Source organism: Grus americana, chromosome 8 (assembly GCF_028858705.1).
Source record: "Grus americana isolate bGruAme1 chromosome 8, bGruAme1.mat, whole genome shotgun sequence".
Lineage (NCBI taxonomy): Eukaryota > Metazoa > Chordata > Aves > Gruiformes > Gruidae > Grus > Grus americana.
The window spans coordinates 15,775,016-15,799,809 of record NC_072859.1 but is presented as its reverse complement, the minus strand read 5'-3'; the positions used below and the strand labels follow the sequence as shown (position 1 = coordinate 15,799,809).

General features: G+C 40.3%; 1 protein-coding gene across 3 annotated transcripts in view; it reads right to left on the bottom strand.

Moving 5' to 3' along the window:
* DPYD (dihydropyrimidine dehydrogenase) overlaps positions 1–22,725 on the bottom strand; it is a 360,787-nt gene extending 338,062 nt beyond the window's left edge. For 2 of the 3 annotated variants that reach the window (XM_054833661.1, XM_054833664.1), the window contains exons 1-2: positions 22,610–22,725; positions 1,237–1,347 (exon numbers count right to left, since the gene is read on the bottom strand). In XM_054833661.1, the coding sequence (XP_054689636.1) occupies positions 1,237–1,347; positions 22,610–22,648 (150 nt within the window). In that variant the 5' untranslated portion in view covers positions 22,649–22,725. Of the gene's footprint in view, positions 1–1,236; positions 1,348–21,748; positions 21,892–22,609 lie in introns of those variants that run through there. The other variant, XM_054833663.1, reaches the window with a different exon arrangement.
* Between the last annotated feature and the right edge of the window lie 2,069 nt (positions 22,726–24,794).

Here is a 24,794-nt window from a genome sequence, read left to right as displayed (position 1 = left end):
TAGGAATATTAGCTATAGTAAGAGAGAGATTCTTGTAATCATGCTATAAAACAGGAAACTATATAAAGTATGGTTGAAATGCTAAGGATACCCTGGGTTGCTCCTCCTATTTGTTGGTCATACTGGATTTCATAATTTTGAGAAACTGAGGAACTTTGTGGGTGTTTTGGTTTGTGTTTTGTTGGAGGTTTTTTTTTTTAAATAATAAACTGGTATCTCAACTATCAAACCTGAATTTTCCTACTTAGTGGGAGATGTTTTGATAACACTATGGAAAGACACCATAACATTGTACCCATAAGGGAAATAGTTTGCAGATGAAGAAGTAGTACTCTACCTAAAAGACTTCTGAGTTTAGAGGATTATCTAAGAGAATCTGTAGGAAGACAGTGAAAACACTACAAACCTTCTAATCAGATAAGAGATCAAAGAGACAACGAAGTCTGATAGGATTAGTCAAATATCACACTGAGACTAGGAATCTAAATACCTAGAGAGAAAATGATGATATCTAATGGTAGAAATACTGAAGAATACAGTTTATAATGAAAAAGCATTTATGATAAAACCACTTATTTCCTGACAAATACAATGCACAAAATGTAAAACCCAGAGCCATGTTTTAATCTATGCTCTATGTATTTCTATATAATGTATATTTGTATGGTCATGTATATATAGTACATATATAGGTAGCTCCATATATAAACACATATGTACATAAAATAGGTACATATGATGGGTTCCCCTATTTCTGTACTGAAATAAAATTACCTTTAAAAGGCTCAGAAAGGATAATAAAGTGCTGCTCTACCCAGTGTTACTCTTGGAAAACAGAAAGAAGAGGAGCAAGCATGCAGCAGCCCTGCAGGGTACAGAAGAGGCAGCTGATGCCGGCTACCCAGGGAGAGCCAGTGGCTCTGCGAGGCTCGGGAGGTGGCGAGCCAGCTGTTACACCACTTGATACTTGAGATGGATCGGACACCACAACAAAAGGGGAAAATGTTGCATCAAAGGCTTACTAAATCACCAAAAAGAAAAAAGGTATGGCATGTACTCAGCTCTGAAAAGTAAATAGCTGATCACAAAGTAACTTTGCATCTACAGGAACAGAACTAGGACCCAAATTTGGCTACTGAACAACACAGGAAACTCAAATTTGAATTTCTCACACAACAGATTTCAGCCTCGATGTTTTATTGCCTGTTCCAGATGCAATAATAAACATGCACTTACTGGACAGCTTTTGTCAGAATTCCTTTTCCATTGCTTCTTGACTTGTTTCTTTGCTGCAGTTGAATGAAGAGTTGCGTGCATCTGTTTTCGAGGATTTAAAGTCAGAATGTTCTGTAGAAAGAGAACAGAAAATATTAAAATATAGATAAAATTTTTACAAAGTTCAAAGCTGCTTAAATCACACCTCACACACTTATTTACAGTGCTATGCAAAACCAAAACAAAATTACTCAATATTATAGCCCAACTTCATACGAGTTTGTTTAGATTTGTATTGTCTAAACCATTTAGATTTTGAGTATTTAAAGACATTTCTAGGACTACTAGAAAACAGAATTATATTTAGTGGCCATGATAATGGTTTCCATTCCCAGATATTTGCTATGTACACCATAAAGAAACACATAATTCTGCTTCATTATATCACTCCAAGTAACACTTGTAAAGCAAAAGAACCAAAATATTTTAAAGGATCTGGGTTATTTCTGGATGTTTCATCATTTCAGTATAAATTCCAACCTTCCCTTTCACAGGAACCTGCTTCTATACCAGGTGAGCTGATGAGTTAACTTCATTTGACAGGACAAGGGGTAACGGGCTTAAGCTGAAGGAGGGTCGATTTAGATGAGATGTTAGAAAGAAATTCTTCACTGTGAGAGTGGTGAGGCACTGGCACAGGTTGCCCAGAGAGGCTGTGGATGCCCCATCCCTGGAAGTGTTCAAGGCCAGGTTGGATGAGGCTTTGGGCAACGTGGTCTAGTGGAGGGTGTCCCTGCCCACAGCAAGGGGGTTGGAACTAGATGATCTTCAAGGTCCTTTCCAACCCAAACCATTCTATGATTCTATGATTTCTCTTACAATGCTTTTATCTGCAATGACACAAACAAAAGTTGCAAATATAGCTGTACTTTTAAGTGACAGTGGTGGTCTGACGACACAGGTAGAATGAAATTTATAATGTCTTTCATTATACTCGTGTAACTGAAAAAATTAAATCAGCTTTTTGGAACCCAAGCTCTTTTTCAAATCAGGCAAATGACAGATTTCCATAGCAAAACTGACCTCATTTAATTTAAGGGGTGAGTGTAAACAGCGTGTGACAGATCCAGACTCAGATCTATGATGGAGAACCAAAACAGGCATAGTGTTGGTTGTAACTCCTGGAGCTGGATTTGTAAGTTTTCCTTTAAAAAACACTTGATTTAGCACTATACTCCACCGTGGTGAATAGGGTGTGCTTATTCTGTTACTACATGTCAAAGATGTGTAAGATTGACTTAGAGAAATGGACAATCAACATGATGAGTATGATGGGGTTATGAATATTATATCAGGATGCTTCCTTACTTTAAAAGTCTGCTTGAGCAGATGACAATGATGAAAAAGTAATCTGTTGTATTAAGATTTTATTGTGTTGATGTTAATGGGACTTTTTTTTAAAAAAAATGCAAAAGGGTCACTTTCTAATCAACTATTTAATGCTTACTCTGGACTGATCAGTAATCCATTTTTCCCCCAAAACAGAAATCTCGCCTACTTGAAAATTCTACCTGCAAATAACAACATAGCCCAATACAGTAACTCCCAGCTTGCCTGAAGCACAGAGAGACAAAAAAGTGGGTTACAACATTCAAAAAGGTATAGACTATTCAGCAGCCTACATGCTGTTGACTTTCAGGAAGAGTTTGAGGGTGTAATCAGATGTGCCTCTGCAATTCCAGCAGTAAAGATTCTGCTCCATTTCTGGGTGTTCCTCAGCTGAGTACCTCAGGCAAGATGTGGCAACCAAATGCATTCAGTGGTGGTTTATGCTAATTTATTTCATTCTTAATTAAAACAGAGCAGGGACATTCACATAAGGGATGTCACTTACAGCATCTCAGTTGCTACTTTAATTTCTCAAGATGATCAAACTCAACTGTCAGAGCACATCTGACTCACTGGTGATAGGCTGTTGAGTGCCCAAATCACCCAAACCAGGCAGTAGGTCCTGAATCACACATACACTTTAGCAAAATTTTGCCTGCTCTCTTTTGTAATCGCTTAATGCAGTACTCTTGGCCATGAATATTATAATTATTTTAGCAAACTGAAATGAATTGCAAATTTCTAGTAATAAACTGTAACAGATGTACTCCACTGGGTACAGCACCAGTTGGTTTAAAATGTGGAACAAATGGTGGGGCAAGCCAAGGACGGAAGAATCCCCATATGTTTGCTCCTGTTGGAATTCTGCAGCAGGAGCATGGCTCCAAGCGCAACAGTTGCATAAATCCAAGAGGACTATGTAGTGCAGCATGTCCCAGAATTAAATCTGAAATAAAACTGGCACAGAACATACTAAATCACATATACAATATAAAAAATTCCCACTACCTAAATAATGTACTATCTGCCTAAATCTTGGATTGCTGACCAAGGTGGCTGCTCTAGCTAGAGGCCCCTGGTGTTTAAGAACCACTCAGAGCTTAACTGCCTAAATGGGAAAGTAATGTAAATGCTTTTGGGTCTGTTAAACTGTCAGAAAGGAAAATTAGTGAGGGTGTTTTCTTCCTTTTCATTTCAGTTCCCTGGTTGGTTTTTTGCAGCTTATGGCTAGTCAGACATTTAGTAAATTTAACAAATAAATTCAGGTAGGTCAGCCAGTAAGTGGAAAATTACTGAGAAGAAAGTTCTAGAGGGAATGTTGCAACTGACACTTAACGTATGCAGCCAGCTAAACAAAAATAAACCACCATGGACATGCAAGAAAAGAATCCTGAGACCTCCAATTTCTCAAACACACTGGCCATCTGACCAGAGGGAGACCTCATTGGTGAGGAGAATTATTTGGGCATCTGTGATCTCGCTTGTCCCGGTCCCATGCTCATTCTGCTACATAAATTCTCATTCTTGTCACATGAGCTGCTGTTTGATCTCTCCAGATGTTGAAAGGGCAAGACTCATGCTCCCCAATGGAGGATGTGGGTACATAATACATTGCTTTTCAGAGTACTATGAACTTTGGATTTCACATTAAGATGCTATTTGTATATTAATGGGGAACCTGTGAATTATATATTTAATGTTTTACGTAAATAGGCACATTTATTTCATTAAAAATAAAGTAGGTATAAAACCATTATCATTAATGGCTGCAAATCAGATTATAACACTGCTATTTTTTTGTAGAAATCTAAGTACTATATTGATGGAGAAAGAAATAGGGCTATAAGTACACAGAAGTAAATTCAGCCCATGTTGAGTACACACTTGTGGCATAGCCACACAACATGCACAGTAGAGTTAAGCTTGCAACTTTGCACAACACTGATGATTATGGGCACCACCAAAGTATTATACTTTCTTTCATTATTTCCACAGATTAATTTGAAGACCTCACTTTGGGAAGAAAGCCAAGTGGTCTGTCTCTACAGAACACAACTCAATATATAGTGCAGATGACTCCCTCAAATACTACTACCTTATGGAACTCCTTTAACAATAACCCATGACAATGATTTCTCTCATGTTTTTTAAAAGGCAAAGATTATTATAACCTAAAAAATATTAAAGAATGGTTTAATTCCCTAATACATTCTCTTTTAGAGGGGAATGTATTCATTATGACTAATGTATATTTATTTAGGTTGCAAGTATCCTAAAATGCCATAAACTACTCATATGTAATGTACATTAAGAATGACTAGCATGTATAAGTGACAGCTACAGTTTTTAAATTTTGAGAATTTAGTGATAAATGGTTATGTTGATCTGTGCCAACACAGTAACATAGCTTCTGAGAATAAACTTGCCATAAGCTATTCATTAGATGTTTATTGCTCAGCTTCTACTTTAAAGGCTATGATTAAGAAGTCTACACAAAAAATACTAGCTCTAATCTTCACTATCATCTATTAATGAAAAGGCTGTAAAAGTTTTAAAACAGCATGTTATATTACAGTGAGTAATTTATCAAGAATTTGAATTAATATTACTGCAAAATAAGTGATTTCAAGGCAGTCATTCAGAATAGGACACCTTCTGCAGTTGGGAGTCCTGTTTCTGATACAGCATTTGAGTAAATCAAGAGGGGTTTGGCGCATGCTCTCTGTTGATCCAACATAAATTTCTGGTATAGAAATTTCATTTAATTGTCACACACATTTTATTCCCATCTCATAAAGCCACCCTTTTACCTGAAATCATAAGAAGCTACTGCAATTAAATCTTATTTTTAATTAAATGCATATTCAGCAAAAGAAAATATAAAGTTATGGAAGCACTATGTTTATTAGGAACGCTCCAACACCAACCAGGGGAAGAGGTGTGGGGTGGGCAGAGAGGGGATGGTGTTAAGAAAAAAAGTACAATTTATATCATAGGTGGGACTGCAGAGTAACTTTCAGGCAGTCGTCAAAAAGTCCTGCTAGTCTAGCATTGTCTTTGTAAAATATATGACATTACTCCAAATTTGGAAAGCTTTTCTTTAAAGCACTAAGCTTTGAAGTCTTCAGCATGTTTTGTTTCGTCTTTTTTATTTTACCCCTCCAAAGTAACAGCCTTAGCAACGTGTCCTGGTTATGTGGACCTTATCTCTCACTTGAAACAGGAAATTTGGTAAAAATTCAATAGTTAAGATTACTCTGCTTCTGGAAGAACTACTACTGAAAGCAATGAGTTGCATCAGGAGTATTTAGTCCTTAGCAGTCCTCAACTTTGTTACTAGTAATTCAAAGCCAGAATAAGGATCAGAAAAACCCTTTTCAGGCTCTGTCACAAGTCGCGGTATTAAAACTGTAAAGGCTTCTTAAAAAGACAAAGTAATAAGTTGCTCTTTTCATGAATTCTGTCCATTTTCTCTAGCTTGTTGGGGAAGTTTCTTATTAACAGCCTCAAAACACCTGCTGAAGCTCACCACAGATCTATAAGCATATAGCCGCAATGAAGCTGCTGAAAACACAACTGTGCACATGCAGACTACGATTATGGGCATAAAATGTGGTCCCATGTGGTTTTTTGCTTTGTTTAGCATACAGCACATTCACCTAGCCCAGCCCCTGCAATACACAGGTTGTATCCTGGTTTACTCCAGTTGCTCCACAGAGCATCCTCAGCTAAACTCTTACATATACCAATTAAAATTCAGGAGTAGGCTAGGCATGCTAGGGAATGCATGTGGAGAGCAATTTAACCCACCTCATTCCATTAATCTACCCAATTTCTTTAAGAAGAATTGTAATCTCCCTCACAGCAAGTAACATTAAATGTATTGCAAGATGCATATGTTCACCAAGTGAACATAATGAGTACATATTTATTTTTTCTAAGAGTAATGAGCATACTAAACAATTAATTTCAAAGCTATGCAAGTGTTAATTCACTGACAGAGACAAGTACCTGGGGTTTTTCCCCCTGATATTTTCTAGTATATCTGAACATGAAACTAATTTTATTAGTGTTAGGCAGTCAAAGACCAAAGAATTCAAGCTAGAAGTCTTTGTTTTCCTGAGATTAGATGACCCAGAATGTCTATTGTTTAAAAATAATGTCAGTTAAGAAAAAGATGACTAAGGCATGAACTCTTTCTATTAATATCTTATTTGAATTGCCTAGTTCACATTTTAGTTCTCACACCTAATCTGCCTTTCAGAAAGCTGCATGAAGCATTAACAGATGCAGCACTTCAAACACCATGCAAAGTCCCTCAGTAGTACAAGGGGAAGTTTCATTACCAAATAAGCAGGAGTAAGTTCTAGTCCTATGAGAGCTTGTAGCCCTAAAAGATAAACAAGATTTTGAAAAATAAGTATTCATGGTGTCATGTCTTCCAGAAGCTAGCTCTGTCATTTTTCATTATTGAAAAAATATGGGAAAATGTTGTGAATTTCTCCCTCATGCTTATGTATGATAGAATATCTCATAAATTGATATTTATTTCCTTCCTGAAGATCTGAACTGCTGAGTATCTTTACAAACAATTTATATAACCTGGCTGATAATACATCTTACAAATTCATCCAAAAATTTCAAAAAGCGGAAAAGACTGCTTTCACAGTAGTTCAGGCCTGGTTTAATTGTGAGGCAACGAAGGCCAGAGAAAGCCAGATGAAACGTGAAATGGCCACAGATGTCAGGGGAATAGTGAATTCTAGAACCAGAAAGGATCCCAGACAGCATGGGACTCAGAAGGGAAACCTCCAAAGAATTATTTTTGTATATTACCAGATAAGTTTTCTGTCACTGAGAAAAACAGCTGCATGTGTGAGCACAGTCACAAGCTGACCATGAACCCATTCATGTTATAGTATATCATAGCGTGACAAGCCACAACCCTCTCCTCTCTCTCAATAAGGTTAAAGTCTCCAGGTGCCCCTCTGTGTCCATGCCCAAGAACCAGCAATTTACATTATCATGATATCTTCAAACCAGAGTCCTCAAGGTCCAGAGAGTTGGAAGATGGGGCTCCACTTCTGTGGAGAGACAGCCAGCCTGCGACTAGGACTGGTGCCAGAAGGGCAGCAGTGCTGCAGCCCCCTGTGAGTTAGGGGCCGAGAGGCTGACAGGCTCAAGGGACTGGGGCCTGACCCCGAATCCTGGTGCAGCTGAGGGGGAGAAATACACACCTGGGAAACTCAACTTTTAATCACAAGACTTATTTCTTCTCTGAACCACACCAGCTTGGAGTCTTAAAGAAGAGCAAACACTCAAAGGCCAATGGATGACCTTGTGGTAAGCATATTCTAGCTGCGTACTGACAGCTGACTGCCTTTAGCACAGCGCTTCAGTACTACATCTTCGTCTTTACCTTTCCACGTAGCTATAGATTTCCCCGTAAGACAGATTGCTTCTACATCAGAACACACACCTTTCTGGCTTCTTGCATTCCTTACACAGCCTCTAATATTTAGTGAGAGTAAGACTATTCTTTATCCTGTAATAATATCAGAGCATACCAGTATCCTAGAGGTGTAATCCCACATCCATTACTAGATACTGAGAAAGTGGGGGTTCCAAAACAGATGTCCCCCTACAGATTTTTCATGGTCCTCAGATTTCCCTGCAGTATGTAAATACTCTCTCTTAACAAAAGGAGCAGTTTTCTAAATCAGTCCCACAAAAGTCAGGAAAGTCTTAGTTACAAATACGACTATATTAACCTCACACACTTTTTGTTATATAAGCAAAGTTAATGCATTACGGTGTAACACAGTAGCAAAATCACACAACCCTAAACATGCTTTACCTAATATTGTTGATACATTAACTTTCAGATTAAGAGCTTGATTTCTCTCTCTCAGCAATGCACTTATGCTAGGTATTACTGTGAATTCTAGAGGGTTTATTAAAATAGAAAACAAAAAGCGCTACTTGCTTCCCATAGATACCAAGCACTATTCCCTATTGGAAGAGCTCTGGGTGGTAAATTATGCCACTGGAAACTCTGCATGCCACCTCTTGACACAACTAAGCTCTGCAGAAGCACCTTGACCCTCACAGGGAAAACTAAAGTGAGTACTCACCCTCCGTACTTAACTTTCAGTATCCAAGTAGTACCCCAGCATTCAGTGAATTATTCAGATATTTAACACAAGCACATATACATTAAAAGCCACAGAGCTTAAAGCCAGCTCAAACTCCACTGTACCAGAAGATGAAGTTCTCAGATGTGAGACTTCTCCAGGAACACCTGACTGTGATAAGATGACATTTTCACACTAAACAATACATAAAAAGCTATTAGGGCTAACATAGCAAATTCAGAGAAGGCGTAGCTGAGCACAGCTCTCATGGATTTACTCAAAGTTGCATTCACTATTGTGTATTCATTTTGTTGACTAAACTATTATTTCATTTACAGCATTTAAAAATAGAAGAGTTTAAGAATTGGTGCAGCTATCCTTCTACACCTACATTTAACATTTTAACACATTTTCTAACTGGACAGTTTTTAATCATGCAACCAATTGGCTAAGTGCAAAAAAACCAGAGCAATTCATGTCACAACCTTGATTCTTAGCTTCGTGACTGCTGTTACTTGAAAATTAAGCACATGCATGGTCTCCACAGTCTGTGAAACCCATTACACTCAAAGTTACCTTTTCTCATCTTCCTAACAAAAATATCTTCCTTCTTTACAAATCGAAATTTAAAGCTTCAGAAAATATTTAGGTTTGCATCATAGGTATAACAGAAGTCTTTGGTTTCCTCACTGTGGTATTTATCTACGCCTGGATCACTTGCACATCAAATTGCTCTGTTACATGAGGAATACTAAGTAACATTTGTAACTGCTCACTCATATGGAGAGTCATTTAATGAGTATCTCACAGCAAAAAAGGATCATTATCACACACATACATTTACATGTCACTTCTATTTTTCTGCTAGAAGACAAACAGATTGAAAGAGAAAGCAAGCTCAGTTGCCTTTGGAAATAAACTTAGTGCCAAAACCCCAAAATAGGCCATTGTATCCCCATAATTGAACCTCTCAGTTGAACCCTCAGTTGCGGGTGTTTGCTTAACCAAAACCCAAACTTGCATTAGAGGCATGTCAGTTAATGAAAAGTGAATGCTCTACTGACTTTTGATTATAGGAGAGAAATTAGCATTAAAAGTTATTACTGCTTTAAGTTTAATCATTGGCAAAATCAACGGAACTAATTTTAGCTGAGCAAAGCAATGTTCTGAAAACTTTGTTAAAAGGTGATTTTCAAAGTCCAGTAAATGAACCTGAAACATGAGGATGAGAGTGACAATATACATCCAAAAGATCTAGTACATTCAGTGCCTGAAACACATATGAACATTTGTATTTGTTCCAAGAACATGCCAACTGTCTATCAGTACTGACTTTCTAAATCTGTTGCAACATTAAGCAGCAACAAGTAAACTTACCTATGTTGCAACTAATGTGCAAACTTCTACAAAAATTTCAGTAGCAACTGTTTAATACAATGGTACAATACAAAACTGACAATGGAACCACTGATTTTCTAGTAACTTTGTGTATACATCAGTGCATCCCAATCAAAAAGGAAAAAAAAATCAGCACGTAGAAGGAAAATGGAAGTGTAAAGGATTTGTTAATGATATACTATAAACAGTAAGGGTTTGATGTGTGAAGTTACATATTAAAATATAATCGAATGTCTGATAATTGAAAAAACACAGCCAATTTTCAAGCAATAAAATTTAACAGCCAATGCAAGTAAGGCAAGAGGAAACTGTTGCCAATTTTTCCTTTTCACAGATCATTGTCTTCTTTTGCAGAGGCTCACAGTGGTCCTATGTTGACACCTTTAAGGAAAGAAATGTGACATTCTGGAAATACATAGAGCATCACATGCATTATAGATGACAATGGAACATATACCAATAATGGGGAATACAAAGCAATTCCCTGGAGTTCTTCACTCTTATTCAAGAAATTTTATTTTTAAATCTTATTGACATTAAATACTGCTGAATATGTGGGCCAAAGGCAGAGGTGATACTCTTAAAAAAATAGGATGATCAGATTAGGCTGCCCAATCTAAAAACATGCCAGCAAACATTTGGATTCTGATCTATCATACTTTGTCACATGCTTACACAGAAAACTTATTTTTAAAATACTTTATAAAGGGTGCTGTATGTAGTACTATTATTTTCCAACTCTTACTTATTAAGACAAATCACATTTCTGCTGTGAGACCTCTGAACAGGGAAGGATTATTACTTTTATCATTTGTAAGGGTTTCTAAAAATATAGTTAAGTAGCTCTCCTATAAAGATACCGTAATGATTTTAAAGCCTTGGATTTCAGCTGCGGAAAGATTTGGACTTTTGCAAAAAGTATTGGACTTGTGCAAAAATAAAATTCCTATCTTGCTGACAGGACAAAGCTCTCTGTCCTACACTACAGTATACAAGACCACAAAGCTGTCATTCAATTAGGATGGAAATATTAACAAACACTTGTCTCAGATCAGCACCCCTTTGTTTGTGGTCTGGTATGAGCAGGAGCAAATACCACAGAGTAACAGGAACAGTTGTAAAAGTCGTCACATTATTTAGTACACTAGAAACGATGCAAAGAAAAAGTACCCAGATAACTGCCATGTAAGTGCTTTAGCTATCTTCCTGCTCTTCTCTACCTGACAACTTCAGAAACACACCAGAAGAACCAACAACTCAACGTGGATTTAGTCTTCACCTCCTTCAGCTTGACTTTAGGTCAGCTCTTTTAGATATTGTTTGCGCTTATGCATAATAGTCTAACGGTTACTGGAGTCCCCTGGAAAGAGAAGACCTCCATCCCCATGTTCCTGCTTTCCTCTCACCAGGATGGAAGGCAAACCTGGATGAAGATGAGCTGATTAGCTGTTCAGCTAAGATTACAAAAGCAAATCGGAGAGCAAATATGACAAGAACACTGCTCCAGCACTAAAAGAGTTTTGACCCAGCTCTCAAGACTGCTTATGTATTTTTCATTAAGGGCTCATTGATTAAGTGCACAGAGAACATTATGCTGGGAGTTAAAATGAGCTAACTTTGCTTTTCTGCTAAATACTTCCTGGGGTTCCTAAATCAATTCATCTTATCTCCTCACCTGGTGCCAAGGCTTGGCAGTGTGCAAACTACTCTGCCTTACTTAACAACAAATGTTCTACAGTCTTCTGAAAACTATTTTTTATCATATCCTAACAAAGAGGAACTGGTCCCTCAGCAGTCAATAGTATTGGTTACTGCTGACTGCTGACATTTTATTCAGACTGTAGGTTTTTTGAGAACAGATAATATTTTCACTTTTTCTGTTCTGTATTCATTTCATTTCTGCATTTTATCACCAGCGTTCCAGAACAGCTTCTGTTGTGGTTATCTTGTTGGCTTTTTTTTTCCTCCCAACTCTTTTGTCACTCTCTCACTTCCATCTGTTTTGAAGAGCTTACTAAAATCTTTAAAATTTTGCGTTTTCAATCGGAACTGAAAAAAAAGGCAATACCAAGCACAGCTTTAAAATGGAAGTGGAATAAGTCTGGGAACCACCTCTAATCTCCCATCTTGTGTTCCTGTTATTAGCACGCACACATACCCACATGCAAGTGTGTGAGTGAATTTTCACAAGTTTACTTTGTCCCTCAGATTCTGAAGTCTGCCGAGGTTAACACGGAGGGAGCTATACTTCTAACACTGATGAACAGATTTGTTAAGGCTGAAATCAGATTTTGTATTCACCTGTAGTTATATTCCGAAATATTTCTCTACACAATATTTTATGCACAGATCCTCACACCAATTATTGATAGCGTTCCTTAAGAGCTAGTACATAGACCTAAAATGACACACCAAGAAGGACAGCGGGCTTTAACTTCATCAGTATTAAATCAAAGCCATATCTGGTACTCATTCCTATTTTTGCCCTGAGCAGTAAGTGATGGAGTACTTCTTCAATATTGATTTAATTTACAATTAGAGTTTTCCTAAATGCAATGGCTACACCCTATATCACAAACCTCATTTTTAACCTTAACATGTGACATAACATGAAAACTGCTGACACAAATAATTGATTGCTTTATTACAAATAAGAATACTTAAAAATTATTTTTAAAATGCCTCATAAATCCACATTAAGTCTACTTTATTGATTTCAGAAAAGTTCATTTTATCTCTATAGCAATATTCCATGATCTGAGCACTTAAAAAAATCATTTTTCTCAGTTTTAAGTGTCATTGAAATATCCTTCATTTCAAAGATATCAAGAAATTATCACTATTCATTTTCAATACAAAGCCTCTTACATTTCAGCTGTCATTTTCAAAAAATCATACTGAAAATAGTGTTTCTAAGCAGAGTTCAGTTGCAGTGTAATAAGTAATAATTTCATCAATTAGCAGTATTCAGCATCCACTGAGAGTTCTCTCACTATTATTTTATTCATAGAGTCCTTTGTGGAAGTAGCATACTAAAAAGATCCATTTATCCTTCAAGGTTTTTCATAAATGTGTCATACATCTTAGAAAACAATTGGTTATTATTCTCACTCAATCTAAATAACTATAATAACTTCCAGGTGTAAAACCTCTTTTTATACTTCCAATCTTCTTTACCCACATTATGGGTCTACATTTTTAATAACCTATTCTAACCCTTCTACCTACTTTCACATGTACATTCTGGAGTTTTGCAGTGATGCTAGACATGCCTGGATGGCAGGGTAGTCAGCTTATTGTTAAGAACAGAATAGAATTGGGTTTCATAGAATGCCCTTTACAATCAAGGCAAAACCAAGCTTTTTATAATGAGCTAGATGCTAGTATAGATGCTAACAGTGCAATGGCTGTAAAGGAAAATGCTGTGATCGTTAAATTCAGCAACAGCTTGCTTGAAGCGCCTATTTCATTTCTCCTTCCCTCTAGATCCCTCCACATATTTATCAGCCCATTTCTCCTCACTCAGAAGGACACATCCTGCCTTCTGTCCTTTCATCTCAAGACTGCAAAGGGTCCCCTTAGAGCACAATATTACCATTCCTTAATCAACTAACAGTGATGCAATGGGGCAGTACAAGGACCTCTCTCAAGGCTGGGTACACAGCCCCGTGCAGAGCATACACCACAACCAAACATCCCTGTCAGGAAACAGTAGCCCAAATTTCAGTGGCACATCTCCTGTGCAGCAGCCTACTTCATTCTCTCCAAGTTGGTCAATTGTTTTGTTGACCAAAAAAACCCTGGCCAGGACAGTTCATTCCAACCGAAGTAGTTTCAATTTAAATAAGGCCTCTCAGAACACAGCTAGCAAAATCACAACAGAGAACCAAGGAAAGCGTGTAGCAATGTATTAATAAACAAAGTACCACAACAACCTACCTGAAAATGGCACAGAGTCCAATCTCCACAATAAATACAAACCAAATAACATTGCTCATATGAGTAGTACTTGAAAGAAGTGCATCGTTAGGAAGAAGAGATTGAATAACATCAAACTTTCAAAGCAGCTTTCAACTTTTCCACCTCATTTGTACATTCTCAAAGTAGTGTGCACAGGTAGATCTATTAGAAAAACTGCGTACACTGGCAAGACCTCTAAATCAGACAGTTTGGCTGCCTGGACACTTCTCCTTTTAATTATGTATATAATTGTTTTTGAACTTGAAATTAAAGTGTCAGAATGCACCATGATTGCCTTTAACTGATGACTACCATCCCATCTAAATGGAAATATTTAGATTCAACACCAAGGTATTTTTTTAATTAGCTTTCAAATGAAGTCACAGGCAAGCATGTCTGCCTTCTCCCATTTGCACTGTTGGTGCCAAGTTGAACTGGAAAGGCCAACCATTTCAATGAACTAAAATAAACGTAATTTTAAGGTCAAGTCACTTGTAACACTTCAGGCAGCAAATGTCATACTGAAAATAAAATTGAACCTTGGCTTGAGCAGAGATGAAAGGTTTGGCATTTCAAGGACCTCATTGTGTTTATCACTTTAAATTTACAAATAAAACGCCGGCATCACATATATGAATATTTATCATACTAATAAAGCTTTCTGAAACTATATGTATAAATACTGGAAGCATTTCTAAAAACAAAATACTTTTATAGGTGGGCTTACTCAAATTTCAAATGGTGAAGTCTCTGCAAGACCTAAAAACACTCAGATTCCACATTGGTTTAGTGAGGCATCTCTGACCATGGTAAGAGAGAGGATGTTTCATAAGAAGGTCTAAGTATTTTGTTGGAGGGCAGAAGTGAAATTGCCCAACTCAGACCACAGCATAAGCAAACAAGGATGTTGAAAAAGTGGGTTATTTTGTTTGTTCTGAGACTACACATCAAAGGCATGGAAGTATTTCTCCCCATCCACAGTCTGAGTGCAAGACCCATGTACTGGCCATCTAAGGTTGACATTCTACAGCTATCGGAGCAAGTCACCTCCACTCACAATGCATGCTAATACACATCTGAGGAATTAAAACATCTCTTGGCTTTGACTAAGGGCTACCACTGTTTAATGTGGAACTTCCATTTACCCTAAGCCCTTCACAAATATATTTATGGGTTTGATATAGACATGCAAGTCATCCAGATGATGCATTTCCAAGGTGAATAAACCCCTCTTCTGTTGTAAGGCAGTTAGGGAAGGTTACACAGTGATCTCTGAGCTGTCTCAGGAACAAAGTACATATCAGAATTGCTTCACAAAGAGATTCTTCCTGCTTGCAAGTAAAACTGGATCCCTTTGGTGTAAATCTGGACTGAGAATGGTAATTCTACTGTAACTTAACAGGGTAATACCTTATGAATTGGATAATATTAAGAAAAAACTCCTATACATATCTTATCTAAACAGTCCCCAAATGTACTTGCTTTGACATTTCATCCTCACTGTCTTCTAATTTTTGTTGTTGCTTGCCCATTTGAATCTTATGTTCTTTGCCATCTGCAACAACAAAAAAGGTTCGAGTATCTCTTGTAGTTGTAAGAGTCTATGAGCAGAAAAAAAAGGAATTTTAAAGTTAAACTTAAGATCCAGTCTGAATCACCTGTTATTTCATAAAAGAATGCAGCTGGCCAATTTGAAGGCAAAATTTTCTTATTTCTGACAAGCATTACTGTAAGAAGAAAACCAGAGAATTTAGTTCATTTCCTCTACTTACTTCTTTCCTTGCTTTCTTCCCCAGTCCAAATTTGACCTGGATATATCTGATTTTTTTTTTTTATATTTCCATTTTGAATTATGGCATTGCGTTTGAACTGCATACAGACCAAGACGGTAAAATGCCCACCAAGATCTGTATAGTCAATCTCTGTTGGCACATTTCACAAACTGATGCTCTGCACATGTAAAGACGCCAGAGATTTATGCTGTGCTGATCTGCAAGAAGAATTCTGCCCTTAGTATACAAATGACAGCAAATGAAAATGAAAAGACTTTGAATAACATGCCCACACAAACGCCACCCCCTGAGCTTCTGATAAGACATTTATGGCCAAAGGTTTCCTAATCCCAAATGTTTGATTTCTTTGCCAAATCACATACTTGCCGAAGTCTCATATAAAGGCACAAATCCTGCTCTTCTCAAAGGCAACAGCACAGGGCAGGGAGCAGAGTGTGTAACACTGTACTGATGAAATAAAAAAAGGAATAGAAATCATATGCTAATAAGAGGAGGGAGGTTGCCAGGCAACCAGGGAGGGAGAGAAAGCAGTTTTTGATTTGAACTCTGTGCTGTCAAAGGGTTAGTGTAGCCAGAACAAACAGGACATGTTCAATCCAGCTTCTCTGCAGCTACCAGGAATTTCAGCTTTTCTCAACATGTTAAGTGGAAGTGTGTTCCCAACTCAGTGTCAGCTATGTTTGTGTTCCTTGGGTCATTTTACTGACGCTGGCAAAATGGCATAGGATAGGACGGACAGTAGATTTTTAGAAAACGTCCATTTGAAAAGCAGCAGTGTGTGCCTTTGGGTGGCACAAACCACACCATGCATGTAGACCGGCTTGTAGGATGGAGACAGCCATGCAACCTTGGGTCCAAGCAAATCCCAGTCCATCAGATACAGCCACATCTCTCTCAGCTGCACTGAAAACTGTGCAAGTTCTGTGCCCTGCTGCTAAACCCGCACCCCTTCAAATGCCTCTCAAAAGACTGACCTGCACCACTGCACTCTTGTCACACCTGAAGGGCAAAATCCTGCCTTACAGATCTCCACTTCCTATATCAACATGTACCTTTACTTTCTTATAAGGTGTAACACTAAGCAGAGGAAAGAATAAAATTCAAGTCCAGTCTGCAACATAAAATCATCATGAAATCCATTTACATAACAAAAATGAAAATTAATTTCAGTTTCTTCTTGTTTTCAAAGTTAACTGCAGTGACAACCGTCATAAGTCTCATCATGGCCTGTGTTTCTCATAAGTCCCAGCCATGAGAAAAGGTGGGAGTAGCAGGTCTTATTTTAAAGACCTTCTTACAATGAGTAAAATTTAAAAGATTTGGAAAAAATTGGAAGTTGAATTCATGAGTAACATTAAAAATCAAAGGTTGAAGGAAAATGAAGAGCACAAGAGCAATTCCCCCCCCCCCCCCAATATCATTATTTTGGAGAACTTGACTGAATTTCAGTGCTACAATTTAGCAAACTATCGGCAGTGGAGGTAAGACCATACATAACTCCTTGAGCATTAACAGGATTTGCATATATAACATGAAAAGATAAAATGTTTCATACAGAAGACTTTCCTTCCTACTTTCCAGACCAGGTTTTAACCTGATGAGTAAATCATATTGTTCAGTTCTCCAAGATAGACATGATAATTGTGGTCTATAATCTTCCATGAGGTCTTGGTAATCATGCTATAATTGCTGTTCCACTCAGCTAAGAGTAAAACTACTAAAACAATGAAAGAGCTTGATAAATTCATTAAACAAAAATAGCTAAACAGGAAGTTTTGTTTCCTCACTGATTGCTCATCAAATGACCCTAGAAAGACAAAGCCATCAATCTGGAACAGCCATCTGATCACCACGGCAAGCTGTAAAGCAATAACTTAAAATAACCCCCTACATATTAAAGCTTCGTTATGGAACTTCAAACAACTAGCAGGTATCTACAACAGAGAGAGACACGGTAATAATTGGGGATTTTTAAAATAAAAGTTTAGCCTAGATCAAAGAAAGCTAGCTTCAGCTATTTATTCACATAACCTTTGCTTGACAGTTTTGTGAGCCATGTTGACTAGTAGGATTCCCTGCTATCTTGCTGGAGGTTTCCTGTGTTTTTACACTATTCTTTATTTTTAAAATCCTTGCCCTGCTTCCCCCTTTAGAGGGCACCGAGCTCAGCTCTCAGACATATCTCCAAGGCACCACCTTTCCTACCTGCAGCCTTTCCCTGTTCTGATCCGCTTGTATTGGGAGAAGAATAAACCTGACAAGTGAAACTTGCTTACCTAGCTGTCACAGCCCGTGCTTTGTAGCAGGTTGTACAATAAAGCTTCACTGAGGCTTAGGGCCACTTCCCAGGTGGCCCTTGCATGTAGCAGGGAGCATGGCACAAGAAGTCCTGATCCCCCACCTACCTGACCCTGGAACCAGCTGCAGCCCTGGAGTTCAGGTGTGCTGACTGCATCATGGTGAGCTGCTCAAACAGGCTATAACCTCATTCCACCTTCATTACCAGCCTTCAGAGAGCAGTGTATATCTTGCTGCTAAAGAAACTCAAAATCAACACACACATGCACTAAGGAAGTCCTGGAGCCTCCTGTGTCCTCACTAAGGTCAGCACCCAATGGGCACAGTTTGGCCCTTAAAAAATACTCCTCTTCACCCTGAAGTTAGTATAGTTTGTAAAGCTTTTGTCCACAATAGCAACAGCAACTTATTTATACCTATGGATTACACCACTACAGAAAAAAGAGTGCAGTGCATGAGAAGCACAGCAAATGTTAGCTTTCTAAAGTAACACCAAATAAAGCTACATGGATGAATTTTATAACAACTTTTCAAACAAAAAGATGTGATTTAAGAGCCATCTATTTTCTAAAGCTAAATGAAGAGAAAGCTTGACACAGTTACAATGTTCATCAGATTATATGTGAAAGCACCAAAAATTTACCCTGGTAATTCTCAGACAATTCCCAGATTGATATTTCAGAACATGGCTCTAGCCCTTCACACCTTTCTTTTTATTCTCACAAATCAGGCATCAGTGCTAATGTCTGGAAACAGCTGTGACAGCATACTAGGTACCCAGCTGCTGGCCCAGCAAGGAATTACCCATTCATCAACACCCAACTCTCCTTTAAACATGTGCAACAGATGATTCAGAGGGAAGGTTAGATCTGTGAAATGCCAACATACCCTCTGTTTCATACTAAGGTGTGTTAGGGGTGGGGGGTGGTGTGTTAATTTACTGTCAGTGTTTTAGGTTTGTGGCAACAGTGTGGCAAAGCATCTCTGCTCTGCTGAGAAGCCCTTACCCAAGGAAGGCTGGAGTTCTACTCTCACTAGCTGTAGACTGGATGGCAAAGAACTAGAAAGCATCCACCACCCAAACATCACCAAATGAGATGACTAGAGGGACTGCAGAGAAAGACTGGAACACAGGAAAACACAGCATGCAGAGAACAATATTAAGTAATGTCAGTCAAGGTGGTGTCATCCTGCCTGAACTCAAGCAACTGAGTTAAGGTTCTACTCAGCACTTCACAGCTTTGCCATTCATTAATTTCTGAGTACTTGATCTGACAATTTTAATTCCTTAAAGAACCCAAGAACCCTGAAGTTTCCAATAGACATAATTGTGTAGGGTTTACACACAATGATAGTAAGGAATCAACTAAAAAAAAAATTTAAAAAATAGGTAAAGCAAAAAAGGAGGACTTTCTTTCCCAGAGTATCATTGGGAAAGGTATGCACAAAGCCTGTAAATGCTATCTGGAGTTTGAATGTACATTTAACAGTTTCACATTCCGAGTTAGAAAGGGAATGCTGTCCTCACACTGTAGATTTCAAAATTTCTATAAAGTTCTAGAGATGCAATAAATAAAAAGCCAAGGCAAGCTCTTGCACCATACATCCAAGGTAGTTACTTTCACCCGAAACTATTTTGGAATGGGCTTTCCTTCCTTCTGCTTAGAATTTCTGCACCCAAGGAACATTCTCAGCACAGTCTGTTAGATTTGACCAGATTCCACCTCCCTCTCAAAAAAAAAAAAAAAAAAAAAAAAAAAAAGGTAGCAGTTGTTTGAGTTTTTGTTTGGTTTGGGGTTTTTTGGTTGGTTGTTTTTTTCCAACACTAACATGTTTTGGAGAAGACTATATTTTAATCACAACACTCCTAGTCTTCCTACAATTTGGAAAGCAGACTTTTAGAACAAGATTATCTATGTAATTTCTTCATCTTCTTTAGTTAGGCCAAAAGATTTCAGAGACAGGATACTCAGGAGCTGAAGCTGCTGGCTAAGTCAACCAAGGGGGATGAGATTCCAAAGGGACTGCTTCCTGGAATTTTTCTTTTATTAAATAACTTGGACAATTCACTGTGATTTTAGCTACTTCTGGCACAGATTTTTGGCTCCTCTTTAACCAGTGACATTAGTCTTTTTATCCAGCCTTAACTATCTAAATAAATGATAAAGTAGTACCAAGACTCCAAAGGTCCTATTTAATATTTTAATTATATGAACTATGTTGTGTGAGATGCTAACCATTGAGATAAATTTAGTGAAATCGTTCATTCAGTTTTTATACCGTAGCCATGAAAGTGACCAAAACATTCAAGTTGTGCTGCCAATGCTCATGGTGATAGACTTCTCTGCTCAACAAACAAATTTCTGAGGCTGTTTATCTACAACGATACAGGCTTAGTTAACATGCACTTTCCCTACTCCAAAGAAAAAGATAAAATACAGTTTTAGTGAAACTACACTACTTCCCCCCCCCCCAAAAAAAAAGTCCCATGCAGGGGAAAAAAAACCCCAACCAACAAAACAAAAAAACAGAGCTGCAATTAGACTATCAGTAATTATTGATATATTCATCTGGGAGACAAATCATAGAGTGACTAAATTTATTCAAACAGATGGGGAAAGGACAATACATTTGGTTAGTAGATTGCCTTGATTTCCTTGCTAATTTAAAAGAGTGCTGAAAACAAAAACTCAGGAAGATACTGACCAAAGTTTCTATTTTCAACCTGAGAGTAAAGCAAACACTAGTCTTTTTCAAAATCTATCAGTTAGTCTTCTAAATATGTACTGCTGCATACTATTACACACACATCATCCTACAATAATATATCATTTGAATCTGAATCATACATGTCTAGAAATGCCAGTGTAATCCCAGAAATATTTTGCATTAAAAATTTGAGGAAAATACTCAAAAAACTGTACTGCTAAAATCAAACTTTAGTAATAGAAAAATGAACTTCAACACTTGAAGAAAAATCCCAGATTGCTCTGAAAACACCGAGCTGGTAAAAGACAGACAGTACTGATTTCATACCACAGTGCCTCCCTAACTGCCAGGAAGACTTCTACCATAGTTTTCCCCATCCATTCCATGTTTCAGTTTTATCAGAGTATCTGTAAGAGCATTTCTGGACATTCGTCATGGTTTGAGCAGCAGCTCAGTTAGGAAATGGACTGGACACAAAAACTTGGTATGAGAATCGATGATAAAATTCAGTCACAACAAGGTGTATTCAAGCTGCAGCCGTGCACATTTATGTATTATGCCTGGGCCCTCATTGAGGTGCAATAGCCCACCCTAAACTTAATATTTTAAACTTTAAGGCATACCACAACAAAAGGTTGTGTCAGGTTGGAACAGGACTGTCAAACTACAAGTTTGTTTATCATCACTTTGTTTTTACTAGACTCTGTAAAAGAGCTGTAGCTTACAGCCACATGCCAGGTCCTGTGAAGGGTGGAGGAAAGCTACCTTGAGTCCCAACCACCCAACCTGGCTGACACCAGCAGGAGTTCACCACGTTACGCTGCCCTAGCCGTGGTCCCAACTCCACCTCACCTCCGCCTTGCACCAGGCCACGTCCGGACCCTACTTCCAAGCTCCCAGTCCGACCTGTGGCAAGGAATGCCACGCAAAAACATTAAGTGCCACAGGTACTGGAAGCCACTTGCAGGAAGGGTGCTACTCCTGCCATCCTGTTCAGCATTACATGCAACTGTTGTACTCCCAGGAGACACGGTGCAGTATGTCAGCTCGGCCCATAGCAGGACAGTGAAGAATGGAGGGCCCGCACACCTCCGACAGCCCACGGGCAGCTGCGGGCCATCGAGGGCAAGCTGTGAGGCGCTGTGAGAGGGTCCGACCTGGCAGCTTGAGGTCCGTGAGGCCGCCCTGGACCTCCTCAGGCCACAGCTCCCGAGCAGTCCAGCCCGCAGGAACCGTGCCAGAGCCAGGACAGAGACCTCATCGCGGAAGATGGGGCTCACCCAGACCCAGCCCTCGACTTCGCCGGCGGGGAGTGACAGGAGGCGGCGAGGAGAAGGGGGAGCGCCGGGCGCCGCCCCCTCACGCCCCCACACACCCCTCGGCCGCGCAGCGGCCTCGCTCACCGGGACTAGGAAGGGAGACGCGGGGCGAAAGCCGGAGCAGTGCCTCAGGCCGTCGCCCCGGCGGCCACCCCCGACAAGGGCTGCGGCTGCCCGGGCGGCAGGCCAGCCCCCGGGGCCGGGGCTGCCCGCGGCCAGCCCCGCGGCGGGGTGGCACGGCTGAAGGAAGCCGCGGACGCCGCTGGCGGCCAGCGGCAAGGCACTTCCTAACCCAGCCAAACTTTGCGGGGCGCTCCCGGCCCGGGCGCCGCCGCCGGGCATCGCCCCCTCCCCGCTAGCGACAGCCGCACGTCCCGGGAGGGCGAGTGGGTACCTCAATGTCCACCGGGTCCCGGCTCAGCACACGAGCCATGGTGTCCGCACCGCCACCGCCTTTCCCCGGCTCCCCGCAGTCCCGGAGTGGAGCGGAGCGCGGGAGGAGGCGGAGCCGCCAGCCCGGACAGCAACGCCCAAGTGGGCGGGCGCCCCCCGTGCCGGGCCGGGGCCAGGGACGCCCCGCCGGGCAGAGCCGCACCGGGTCAGGGACGGCCCGGCGCGGTGAGGGCAGCGGCGTTCCCGCGGGACGGGGCAGTTCCCGGCCCGGCGCGGTGAGTGTCGCGCCGCTTTGCTGCGGGCCCGCGGCGGGCGTCAGCGGTCACCGAGGGGAGAGGACGCGGCTCGCAGAAACCCTCCCCAGGTGCTTCACGGCAGACTCCCCCGCTGGGAAACAGCCCCTCAGCCGCGGGCCTCACACGGCGCCAGCGGCGGCACTCCGCTGCCCAAAGAGCAGCTGCCCCGGGGCCCAGCCTCACCGCCGTGAGGGGCCGCAGCACCACGGCCCGCGGGCACTCGCCCAGTCTCAGTCCAAATGCACACCCCTGGCTTCTTCACCGTCATCCTCCCTGTTCCCTGTCGGTGGAAGGGAAGCAGGGACGGGGCCAAACCTCACCCTGGTGGTTTTTCCACTTCATGAAAATCCCACCAGAGGAGCCTGCACGCCAGGACTGCCACCGACACCGCCATGCTCAGAGGGACGACCCTTCCCGGGTTACACATGCACCTTCCCAGCAGTACTGGCCTGGCAAACCTTCACCCTGCTCCCCACAGGCACAGCGAGCCTTCCCTCCGCCCGCATCCCCTCAGGAGAACCTCGCTGCAGAAGCCATCCTGCCACAAAGGCAAGCAGGCCAGGTCACACAGCCGGTGTGCTCTCAAGTCTATTTCCTCCCAAACATTGCGATTGTTTAATGCCGCAAACACAATATTTGTGGTATCATTGAAATAAACATTCCCACTGCAACATGCCTACAAAGAAGTTCTGTCTTCCATACTGCCTGAAACAGCAAGAGCAACTATTCTCCATTTGGAAAAAAAACCTAAACACCATAACATCACTTTCTAGACAGCACTTTCAAGTAGCTACACCTATGATCCCCCAAAATACAAGAGCTTTTCTCATCATTTCACAAGAATAGAGGAGTTTTAATTATGATTAGTCTTTGCTTTTCCTATTTTAGTGCCAGGCAACTTCTTGGGTTCTTTCTCCCCCCTCTCAAAAGACAATTCCCAGACCTGGTCTTCAACATGCTCTTTACAGCATTTATTTTATCCAGTTAGCTTTCATTCTACTACCCTTTATTACAGCATAGAAAGGATTTAAAAAAAAAGGGGGCTTCCCACTCTTATTTGCTTTATAAAAAGCCTGAAAAAGTATAAGTAGCTTCTGGACACTGATGACCCTTTGGGTGCAGTAGAGAATAGGTTTGCCTTTTCTCTTCCTTTCATGTCTCCAGAGAGAATGCCTCTCACAGAATAGCATGGAAATTTTTCTTTGCATTGTAATTATTTTATTTCTTTCCATCTCTGTAAATGAGCACTTTTGAGATGCCCAGTGGAGATTTTGTTTCCCTCGTAAGCTGTGGAGAAATAAGGTTGTGGTCTTTTGTATCTCAAGTGAGAGCAGTGTTTTCTTGAGTCCCTGCTTCAGCACTATCACGTAACAATTCTTGCTGATTACAATCACCCATGCAAAGCAGCTAAAGTGATGGCAGGAAAATCAGAAGCAGGATCCCCAGCATTGCTAGTACTTATCTCTAACGAATCCACGAGTGTGGTTCATCTCATGGATACTGACATTGCTGAGCAGCTCAGTGGTCTCTGGTACTAGCTGGGGATTTTTCTAGTTGTGTTTGCTCCTGACCTACAGCAATATATTGACTATACAAGTGCATTTGGCCCATAAGTCATTTTCACAAGGAACATTTCTATGTATACGAAATAAACTGTTTTGTGTCCAACCATCTACAGTTTGCATCCATTTGTTTAAAGGAGTCTCTAGAAGACACTAGCAGAAGCCCTTGGACTCTCCGGTTTCATTGTGTCCTGCCAGGCTTTTGGCTGTTACAGAAAACACCACCCTTTTGAGGAACCTCCACTTTTTAAGAAACGTCATCAGACACATTTTGTCTTTTGCTCTGCAATTATGCATCCTTGGTTACCCCCATGTTACCTACCAAGCC